Source organism: Cucumis melo, chromosome 5 (assembly GCF_025177605.1).
Source record: "Cucumis melo cultivar AY chromosome 5, USDA_Cmelo_AY_1.0, whole genome shotgun sequence".
In the NCBI taxonomy this organism is placed as follows: Eukaryota; Viridiplantae; Streptophyta; class Magnoliopsida; order Cucurbitales; family Cucurbitaceae; genus Cucumis; species Cucumis melo.
In genome coordinates this window covers 19,130,272-19,141,777 of record NC_066861.1, presented here as the reverse complement: position 1 = coordinate 19,141,777, position 11,506 = coordinate 19,130,272, and the positions used below count along the sequence as shown (strand labels likewise).

At 35.7% G+C, this 11,506-nt stretch overlaps 1 protein-coding gene across 9 annotated transcripts; it reads right to left on the bottom strand.

The window, feature by feature from the left end:
* Nucleotides 1-461: 461 nt before the first annotated feature.
* Nucleotides 462-11,217, bottom strand: LOC103485882 (putative lysine-specific demethylase JMJ16). Of its 9 annotated transcripts, XM_008443620.3 has the most exons (14): nt 11,113-11,189; nt 10,485-10,500; nt 9,490-9,546; nt 9,067-9,386; nt 8,872-8,943; nt 8,401-8,478; nt 7,755-8,279; nt 6,995-7,222; nt 6,054-6,215; nt 5,435-5,803; nt 3,740-5,084; nt 3,542-3,645; nt 1,540-1,737; nt 462-1,174 (listed from the first exon to the last, which is right to left on the bottom strand). In XM_008443620.3, exons 4-14 carry the CDS (start codon nt 9,376-9,378, stop codon nt 863-865), a joined length of 3,705 nt encoding a protein of 1,234 aa, XP_008441842.2. In that variant the 5' UTR covers nt 9,379-9,386; nt 9,490-9,546; nt 10,485-10,500; nt 11,113-11,189; the 3' UTR covers nt 462-862. The 9 variants fall into 9 exon arrangements, with proteins under 9 accessions (XP_008441842.2, XP_008441841.2, XP_008441847.2 ...); XM_008443619.3 differs by lacking the exon at nt 10,485-10,500 and having other exon boundaries at nt 11,113-11,217; XM_008443625.3 differs by lacking the exon at nt 10,485-10,500 and having other exon boundaries at nt 9,067-9,382; nt 11,113-11,206.
* Nucleotides 11,218-11,506: the final 289 nt, after the last annotated feature.

Below are 11,506 nucleotides of genomic sequence, written 5' to 3'. Positions count from 1 at the left end.
TAATACCACAAACATATTACTCTTGACTAAGCAACTCTATGGACTTTTTAACTTCACAAACATCTATAGACTTTCACAAACATGTTAATACCACAAACATATTACTCTCGACTAAGAAACTTTATAGACTTCTGAACTTCACAAAAATCTAGACTTTTAAACTTCACAAATATGTTAGTACCACAAACTTATTGACACCGAACTTTAGACTACAAACTTTAAAGATGAAACTCATGAGCTTCCCAAAGTAAAGATGAAAATATCCACATAAAAATTAAAATTTAGTATCCTAATTGTCCATTACTTTTGAATCATAACAATGAGAATTCCAACGACCAAATAAAAAGAAAAAAATAGACTGATTGCTGAGGGGAATTACCCAAGTTTATAATTTCCGCTACATTCAATGGAATCTATAGCTTTCAATGTAACAGAGTCCAAATTAGAATCACAAAAGGGTGTAAAACAAATCGAAGTTTTATTGAATTTAAAACAAAAGATTATCTTTTCTACACTAAACCTTTAAATAATTCCAAGGGTAAGTTTTCAGAGAATGTATGTGTATTCGGTATTAGCTTACACTCTAATCCAAAATAGACAGTGGACACTAAGTCTCACATTAACATCTGTATCCACCCCAATAAATTTTCCCACCGTAAGAACCTAATAAAATTTTAATTTGGAGGAATGCCCCACTTCCCCTTCTTTTCCTCCAAAAGTTAGAATCACCAGGCTAAAAGAAACATGTACAAAAAAAAGGAAAAAAGAAAAGGGGCCTGATACTGATACCAACAACTCTGTATTTACAGAAGTCGATTAATGCCGCCCTAAGTTGAGTCAAATCAAAACACTGAGCAATGAATCATCTTCGATGACTTCGAATCTCTTCATTAAGAAGTCGAGCTAACACGCTTTGATCAACTGTTGGCCTATTATCATTTAAAAGAGTATGGAGTGAGCTTAGTTCTTCTAGGTTTGCCTTCTTCAACAATCCCCTAAGTACTACATCAACTCCAGCTGGCCTAGGATCAATCCCATTCCTTTCGGTTGTTTGCATGTTACGACTAATTTCTGTTGATTGAGACAGTTGTGGACTATGTACCTGGGGCCGAGAATAGGGCCGAGAATCCCAATACTCATCACATACTCGATTTCGATCCATTGCCTCAATGGCCTGCATAAATGGAAAACAATACGCCTATATGAGAAGCCTATTAAACCGTCAATAGACAGATAAAATGTTCTTTCTGCACAACCCCACTGCTCAACGACGATGGAATCATTCTGGAGTACCTATACTACATCACCTGCCAATTTTCAGATAGCAACCACCATAGCCAGAGAGATTCCTAAAGTGACTTTGTTATTTTCAATTCTTCAAATACTTGTTAAACTTCAAGAAATGTATTCCAAACCCACACTTTCAGCTTTGAAGTTACACATAGTTGGATTGGCCATAGATCTTAGGTAAACTTTCAACCATTATAATATAGAGTTTCCAGCTAAGAAAATAAAGGTCAAGTTTAAGTAAAGGTTTACCTGCACAATTGCCGGTGAAGTAAATCCGAACATTTCTAACCCATCTAAGCTCCCAGGAGGCTGTAGAGGAGGAAGGTTTGTTCTACCCAACTTATGTTGCTTTGCGATTTCCTGATTGACTCGTTCTCTAACCAACTCCCAACATCTGGTAGCAGAAACATGAACGAATACCTCACTAGAACAATGCTCCAAAACAACCTGTAAATGGGTAAAGAATCTAAGTATAATATATCTCTAATCAACCACAAATCATAAAATTGAATTCAAGACACAAGGAAAGCAACAATCAGACAGATGCAATACATGACACTTGAGAGTGGAACCTGACTGCAGTTAAACGAAAGAAAGCGACAGTAACTACATGCCTCCACTACCATTGCCAAATAAATAACTATTGAAGATAACAGCTCATATATAATCACCCTTCTTGACATTCAGAACCAGATTCAATCAAAGACAGAAAACAATACTCTCTTAAAGTAGTTTGTGATTGATCCACGACAAAGAGGCACTGTGGATATAAGAGTAATTAGTATATACAGCATCAATTGTGCCTTAAAATGACTCCCACGGGAACAAGGTGGCTGGCCCTGGCCATAGCCTAAATCATTCAAGCTTGGAAACGGATACAAAATCAGGTTTCCAGGAGATCCTCGGTTAGATATCAAGACCATCTTTGTAACCTCTTTCTTGGGTATTCAACCTATCTCCATCTAAAACAAAAGGCAGTCAAAGAATTATGGAGCTCTACAAGAATGGGGCTTAAGACTTAGAATAAGTCTTTATAACAGAGAATTTGGCACCATTGAGAACAGATGTGTTCGGATGTCCGACATGCAACCTAAAAACTCATCCTTTGTTCACTTGACAACAAGGATTCATAAAGTAGTTATCCTTCAGATTTTTCTTCGATGGGAGCAACCCGGAATATTATTTAAGGTGCACATTTAGTACATAGTGACTAGAGTCTACTGTCTCTCTTTCTTTTTTTGGACAGTTTCTGGTCAACATCTCATCTCTTTAGCAAAATATATGTAATTTATATTCTTAGCCGCAAAATATCTGTTTTTCTAATAACCATGGAGCGTTGGTAATTCCAGGATGGCAACAAAACTCTTCTGTCCGAGTTTTGGGACCAAAGGAATGGCATCTTCATGTCATCTCCTTTTGTCCGCCAACAAAAGTCTACAATAGTTGTTGAGCATGAATGGTTGGGTGGGTGGTGGCAGGGCTAACAAGGAGTAGTTGGGCATGAATGTCATGGTAGTCAGGAAATGAAGGTGATTTCTTTCTTGTTCTTTGTTTGTTTGTTTTTTTTTTTTTTTTTTTTTTTTTTTTTGTGGGGGGGGGGGGGGGGGGGGGGGGGGGTGGATGAGTCAAGAAAAGGTAGTAGAGCCATCATCAATGCACGTTGAAGGGTAGTAATCAACAATACAAAGATATCAACCCAGTCACTTCCAAAGAATTTCAAGATTTGGGGACAATCAGAAGACCTTCACTATTAATTAACAATTTCTTCCCGTTTTTCAAATGGGGTTTGAACCCCTATTGCAGACTATTATTTTCATTTCTACATTTAAGCACCTTGACAAAAAAAGGGGGTAGAAGAAGAAGAAGAAATTGAACCACGGAAGAAGCTCACAAACTAAGCCTAGAGTGTAAAAGCCGTCAAGAAAGTCAGGAGCCACGAGAAGGAACTGAAGGATGTAGAGAGAATGAAGGGAGTGATGCAGAACTTACTGTGAACAGAACAATAAGGTATTCATTTTTTATACTGTGAACAGGAAGCTAAGGCCTTCAAATTAATGCAAAAAGAGACATATCTACAATTATAAAGAACTTATGGCCCTCACTTTGAAAGAAGCCATTCAAGATTGTTAATTCCAAAATTATGGAATGTGATTGTGCCAACTAATTCCTAAAAATTATTTTTAGAGAAAAATGAGAAAGGAAAATGAAGAAAACAATTTAACCAGAAAAAAATCGAAGTTACAAAATTTACCATGAAAAGAGGCCCATCCCGTCCAACATCAAGAATTTCAGAAACATAGTAGCACAAAGTTGACGGATCTAAAACATTTATAAACTTGACCCTGCTCTTAAATCCTGCAAAAGTGGAAGCAAATCATAGTTAAAAAAATTGTGGCCAAGATCTGTGTTTCAATTTCTAATTAAAACTGTAAAACAGAGATTTTAGTACCTTTTGGAAAAATGGCCTGACTGTTTGACCAAGACTTCCCTGAGAGCACGATTCCATATTCTAAAGGCTCAACATTGCAGTTAATCCTTCGAACTACCTTTGCCATTCGAGGACCCTTTTGCCTCACAAATCTATCCACATTAGCTTGGTTGCAAGATAAATTTGCAGTAGTTCTACTAGAGTCTAACACACAAGAGGTAGAACTCATTCCGGCATTTCCATGGGTACCTTCATTCAGTTTTCCAGAGCCACATGTCTGTGGTTTTTGACAATCAGTGTCTGTTGACGCTAGAAATTCTTTATTACTATGACCTAGTCCTGAATCTAAACATGTGTTGTTCTGAATAGCATTAGCTGCATTTCTAACAGAGAAGTTAATGTTTGGAGACTGTTTACTATTTAAAGGTACAGTCCCCGACTGACAATTATTCAATCTTTTTTCAAACAACAAGTTGACCTCCTTGTCTCCCATGGTCGTTGCATCAGTTGCCGGAGTCTGCAAAATGGCATTTTCATTGTAGTTGCACAGGCTAGCCTTAGAATCAATCTCAGTGAACCGATCTGAATTTCCCAGCTGCTTTACTGATGAACTTTCAGCTAAACCATTTGAAATTGTCTTTTTATGCTCATCACCTTCATCATCACTTAATAGTATGACATTTTCAGGACACATTTTATCCGTGGTACTTTTCACTTCTATCTTATTCAGAGCATTCGTATCTTCTTTACAAGACTGTGAATCTGCATGTCTTGAATTGGTAGCCACAAGGTCTTGGCTTTCTTTTTTCACCTCCATTTTATGATTTTGCGGCCCAATTTCCTTCTCGGATCCATTAACTGTGGAAATTTCCCTCTTAACTTCTAAAAGAGAGGTAGTATCAGATAACATTTTGGCATGATGACCATTGTTTAAAGCAGTTAGAGTTGGTAATAACGAAGAATGCCTCAATAATTCTTTCCATTGAGGATTCCCATGGGATTTTGTTGATGATTGAGAACTCAACTCCCTAGATGTACTAAGCGCCAGACCAAGATCCTGCCTAGCCCACCTGTATACTGCACTTAATTTTCCTTCCAATGCTTCAAGAAGTATGTTTAATTCACTTATGTCATAGCGAAAGAGAAAAATTCTCTCTTCCCAAGCACAAGAACACAACTGCTTGGCATGATTCAAGCACACATATTTATCTGGTGAACAACGACACCCAACTGCAGACAGATGCAAATCAAAGAGGCATGAACTGCATTCTCTCTCATTAGAGGCATCAAAGTTGCTCTCCATCTTTATTGCCTGGGAAGAACCGCAAGGAAGGTTCCTCCTTGCACGTTCCATCTCAACACGAGTCTGCCAAACAAAATGTTTTTTCGAGATAATATGAATGTGCAACTGAAAACAAAGCTGGAAAAGAAAAGTCTACAACTCATACTCCATTTATATGTCTATTACACCATTAGGAAGGGAGAATTATCAGTCAATATGCTACAGAAATACAAGTCTTCAAAGTCAAACTCAGAAAATAACTAGGATAATTATCATACATGGAAAAGAAACCTCTTAGCCGTGGAAATTACTCAGCCTAGTATTTCCTCAATATGTGATTTTCAACATCAACTTTTGCAATAAAGAACCCTTTTTACTTTCTACATATAAACTTACCAGAAAATATGAGTGACAAGGAGAGAGCAAGGATTTACCTTGAATGCTCTTGCTAAGATTCCATCTTTTCCGCAAACATTATTCCATCTTAAGTTATCCAAAGTATTCTTTTTCAGTAAATTAAGTTCCCAGTGTGCTCTCACAGCTTCTCGAGCAGCACCAAGCAATAGCTTATCATGGGAAATTGTAGTTCTTCGTCCCTGTTCACGATATAATTCTACAGCAATTTGACCATGGGGCAACCAGTCAACTGGAGCTACATTAACTGCCTCAGCACAATTAAAACCACTGTTGAATCCCGAATGGTATGCACGAGGGAAGGTCAAAACAAACTCTCCAGGATTCTGAATACACCTATATACAGGTACACCCTCACTTTTCAATATGGATGGAGAGAGTTGTGTAACCTGCCCAAGGATAGGAAATTAGGCCAACATTTATAGCAAAAACAATTATGAAAACCATTTTTACTAGTATTATTGCCATTTTTTTATATGTATTATTACACACAAATATAAAAATGAAAAAAAAAATTGCAAACTCTGCTTTCTGCTTGGGGAAAAATTCCATAAACACCGAAAAACATTAATATATCCTGTCACTTAGGTATCTGAAATGATAGGAGCAAGACCTCTTCCAATTAGCACAGGAACTTACCAGTTTATGGAGTAAATCTGGTTGTTCTTGAAAGAGGTTAGGTAAATGCTTTCTCATAGCCTCCTCTAATTTTCCAGCACCATTTCCTGGAACACCATACCAGACTTTGGGATCTCCCCAGTGCATGTAGTTCAGAGAGTAGAGGTGATGATCTTCAACGTGCTGCAAATCAAAGTAAAAAATTAAGACATAAGCAATCAATTCAAACAGTTATTTTAAAAAAAAAAGGACCAACAGCTTCATGCCATGGATTTTTGTGGAGTAATCTAACAAATTTAAATTTTTTTAAAAAGAAAACCAGTCACATGAACGTTTCAATCAGATAAATCAGAACCAAGACTTCTGGAGGAAGATTTATCCAATTACAGCAGATAACTAACACTTCTCTCCAGCTAATATGTAATATCTGCTGGTATTAAAAATCGGTCACCAGCTTCAACTACAGATTTATCGCTATTTCAAAATGTTGTTCAGCAAAAGTTCTACTTTCAATAAGGAAATTGTACCACACTTTAACTGGTGAGCTAGACAGCTTGGAATCAAAATTATATATATTATCAATTGAAAAGGAAACTTCTTTTATCTAAGAAATACAAAACCCCTCTGTGTAACAGTGAAGGTAAACCTTTAATAACTAATAGCTCTTTTTAGCTTACCCTCAAGTTCAATCCTGATTCATGATGGAAAGTGGGAATTGATATAACTTCAAGTTATCCCTTACTATTTCCTATTTTCAACAAGAACACTGTCCTCCCTTGCCTTTTTTGGCTTTCATTTCCTAAATGTAAAACATGAATAGAACTCTAAAGTACACAGGTGCACATGATGGTCTTGCTGACAAGGTCTAGTCACCATTAAACAATGAGAAGTTTCATCCACAACCACAAGTGAAGGAGAGTAAGTAGAAGACAACGTTATATTGAAGGCACAAGTAGTCTCACCCAGCAAAATGACGAAAAGCACATTCCGATATACAGCCATGGTACCAAGACTCCAGATATATTACTGCTCTCATAGCTAAGTACTGATCCAGGAAGCTTCGGAAAGTTATTCAGGTTCCAGCCAGATTTTACATACTTCTCTTCATCTAATGTAGAGCCCTCTTGACAGCTAATCTTTGGAAAACCACTACCGAACTCTCCAGTTTCCAAATCAGCCCCGTAGAGAACCTTGCAAAGGAAAAAAACTAGAAATTTTAGATCATTGAATAAGGGCACAGGCAGAACAGAGAAATTACAAGTTTAGTCCTTGAACTTTTAGGCATCTGTCTATATGGTCCCAAAACCTTTTTAAAGTATATGAACTTTCAATTTACAGACAAATGGTCCCCTGTGACTAATAGGTCATTGATATATTCAACATTTTTAAAACTAAAGACCTGCCAAATACAAAATTGAAAGTTTTAAGGTTCTATTAAAGATAAAGGTCCAATGTTATATCTAATAGATCAATTAATTTAAAAAGAAGAAATCAAACAGTAGGGGACCTAGCAAAATTAAAAGTTCAGGAACCTATTAGCCACTTCTAAATTTTTGGGATCCCTAGGACATAAAGGAACATTTGGAGGACATATTAGACACCTTTTAAAGTTCAATCCGGGGACTAAGCTTGTAATTTAGCAACAAATAAATCTGAAGACCAAATCGTACAAGCATGAACGAAACAACCAAACAAATCCAGTTTTGACTCTCAAATACAAACCTCGATCTCTTCAGTTGGTTTCTCTACCATCCGCCAGTATTCACCCTCAATAGCTTCCAAAGAAGGTTTCCAATTTTCATTGTCTTGCAGCATGGAAGGGTTACAACCCTTCGCAGTATCGCTGAGTGGTTTACTAAAATATTGAGACTTAAAGTCATCTGCGTATTTTTGAAACATTGCCAAAGTAAAATCAGGACCAGGATCAAATCCAAATCTTTCGGCCTCAACAGAGCCAGCATCTGCATTTTTTCCATTTAAGTTAGTAACATCAACCCCCTTTCGATTACACCTCCTCCTTTTCCTTCTCATCTGACCGCAAACCCTAGAGTTCTTTCTTATTGACTCTCGGTTTTGGAGTTTATCAATCCTTTGGACACGAGTTACAAATTTAGAACCCTCCCAAATATGTTTCTGCTTCAGGGGGCATGGAGGTTTCCAAGAAGATGGCGGAACAATACGACAAATCCCATATGGTTCTGCTTTTGCCCGTATGCTGGCTATATATGTCAAAGTATCTCCAAATTCCTGCCACAGTTTTGACAGATTTGGATATCAGACAATTCACAACAACAATTTCAAAAATCACTTTACAGAAGAAGAGGGAAAAAATGTGATGATACACAAATGCTGAAGCATTGATAAACACCTCTTCGGTTGGGTAAAACACAGGTGCATCCGCAAGGTTTGGCCGGCAGGATTCTTCTGGACGCCATCTGGCAACAACCTGTTCAACATTCTACTCAATCAAACATTCTCAAACAAAAAAAAAAAGATGTTGATAGCAAGAGCAGCAAATGTCTGTCGGATCAGTTCAATTTGAAGAATTACACCATATTCATCCTTAACTCTCAACTACTAGCCTCTTTCCCACTATCCTGTGAACTCAAAATACTGTTGACAGATAGATGTTTCAAGCTAAATTAAGAACTTTCAGAAGTCTGACGCAATTTACTTGAATTTTTTTAATGCAAGTAAAGTAAAATATTCAACGTATTGAAAAAAGAACATTTCTTTTCAATGTAAACAAAAAAACATTGGATTGAAAATTGTGCAGGCAAGTAAAAATGTCATATGGTAAATTAATTAGTTGTAAATGGAGGTTGATTTGAGTAAAAACCTTTTGGCAATTATTACATTGCGGACATCCACGGATGACTCCCTTTGATAGAGAAGGCCTTGAAGAAGAATTCTGCAACCGAAACCACAGAAAGGGCTTAACAAAGAGAACATCATCTCGGAAAGAAAATTAAAATTAAATCATAATACAGAAAATCACAACATCAATGATGAAATAGAACAACCAAAAACCAACCTGATCTAGACACTTAATACTATTAATCTCATCATCAGAGCAGTAATCATATTGTTTATAGTTCACACATGGTTTACGCCGGAGGGACCTTGTAACTTTTGCAACCTTGGGAACTTCTACCTCACTTCCTACTTTAACTGGTTGTGATTCGGAGACAGTTGGCAAACTAACAGGGGGGGCATGACTGTCTTGTTTTTCAAGATTGTGCACCTTCCCAAGAGAAAAGGATATATATGACTCAAAACCTGGTGGAACCGATGGAAAGTCATCACTATCATCTTCAACACAAACTCTTATAAGCTCTGTCCCCATATCACTGTCTATGGAAAAAAGTAACATCAGTCTTCAAAGTGTTCGCACTATACAAGGAATTCATCAATCAAAACAATCACAAATGCAACTTTTTAGCTACAAACAGCTTACCTTAAAATTAGGCAACTAAGTCATATGTAGAAGAACCCGTATCCAGTACCACCACATCTTCAAAACAACCAAACATAGCAGAATTAATCCCATGACAAAAAGGGGGAAAACAATAACAACTCATCCCTCCCCGCTCCCACCAGACAGCCAGTGGCAACACAAAATATATTATCGGCTATATTAGTTCCAGAAGTAGTGACTCGCAAAATAAGTAAGATGGTAGCAAAATAAAATGTCCATTTCAAATTCAAAACAGTCAAAGCCATGAAAGAAAAATAAGTATTTCGAACTTCAAAAGAAATGGCAATCAATCTACAGTCTTAAGTGAAAAGACACCATCTTACAAGATACATAAAACTACACATAACTGATAAAAAACAAACAAGAATAACCAAAATAACAGAATTACGTCATTATACTTTCTAAAGTAATGGACTCATTTCTAGATAAAATAGGATAGGCCCAGTTTACCAATTTCATAATATAAACTTTACTTCATGCGGTTCCCAAATGAAGCTGGAAAATTGGTAAAAACAAGCATGATCATGGCACACTTTTTTCTAACCCATCAAAAGGCAGAATCCAATACGAGAAACAAACTAAAAATAAATAAATAAACCAAAAACTGAGAATTAAGGTTAAAATAATATTACTGACAGAACTCTATCTGAGATTTGCCGAAGCAACAACACTTTAACATTCATCACTATTCTCCGATTCTGGAAAACTAATAATGCAACCCAGAAGCTAGAACAATTCAAAATAACCCAATAATTTATTTTTTATATAAATTAAAAAAACACTCGATCAGGAGAACAAAAAAAGAAAGAAAAAACCAAAATTAGGGGGGAAAAAATCGAAATAAAAACTCAAGAAAAGGGTTAGAATCCAAAATGATCCGATCTAACCCTAAGAACTAATCCAACATAAACGACCATAACAGAAATTACCCAAATAGAACAAAGAAAAATCCACATAAGACAAACAAAACTAACCTTTCAAAGGTATGGCCTAGACAATCGAATCCAAGAATCCACCAAAATTGCGGAGAATAATAATAATTAAAAAAAAAAAAGAGAGAGAATTAGGGGCTTTTCCTTGCAACAATTTCCAGCAGTGGAAAAGGGGTAAATCCGAAATAAATTAAAAAAAAAAAAAAAGAAAAAAAATTATGGAAGTAGAAGAATGGAAATAGATTTCATTGAAACAACAAACAAGAATAGAATAGAAAAAATAAAATTCACAGAAATTTCTCAAACTTAAAAGGGGAAAAAAAGAAAAAACCCTAACTCTAAAAGGGGTAAACAATATATACCTAACAGATTAAATGCCCTTTTTCCATGGTTTTCTTCTGGGTTTAATTAAAATAATAATCATCACACAAGAAAGAAAGAAAAACGTGTTTTCTTTTTTCTTTTTTCTTTTTTCTCTCTTTAAAACAAGGATTAAATGATGAATCTACCATAGAAAAAGGGGATTTTGGAATGGGGAATTTGATTAATTAAAAATTTAAAATGTAATTAGAATCTAATTTTGGTTAAATGGATTGATTTCTTTTTTCTTTTGGATTTTTTTTCTTCTTTGTAGACATTTAATTTAATTGAAGAAAGTGAAATAATGTACCTGAGATGGTTTGGTTGTAGATGGGAGGGGGGATTTTTAAGGCCGCGTTTGGTTTAGGATGTGGATAGTTACAAACTTTAAGAAGACACTTTCTTTTTCTTTTAGTGTGACTCCTTTTAATTTATTCCCAGCGTCTTGATTTTTTTAAAAAATAAAAGAAATTCACGAACTATTCACACCCATCAAACAAAATTGTTAAAAAACAAAATTTGTTACGCTTCATTTTTGTATAAACTACAAATATTCTATTTTTAACGATTTTCTATTTTTTATAGGTAAATCAGAATTTTTACTGGTTGTAATTATTTTGTTGGTCAGAAACCTACTTTTTTGTTTTGAAAATTACACCTTTAATCACAAACCATGTTTCTAAGTTTTCAAAACATTTTGAGTC

Coding starts and splice junctions, on each gene's coding strand:
- LOC103485882 (XM_008443619.3), bottom strand. CDS start 9,378: ATGGGGACAGAGCTTATAAGAGTTTGTGTTGAAGATGATAGTGATGAC. Junction 8,944..9,066: donor GTATTAAGTGTCTAGATCAG/GTTGGTTTTTGG, acceptor TTTCGGTTGCAG/AATTCTTCTTCAAGGCCTTC. Junction 8,280..8,400: donor TGTTTTACCCAACCGAAGAG/GTGTTTATCAAT, acceptor AAACTGTGGCAG/GAATTTGGAGATACTTTGAC.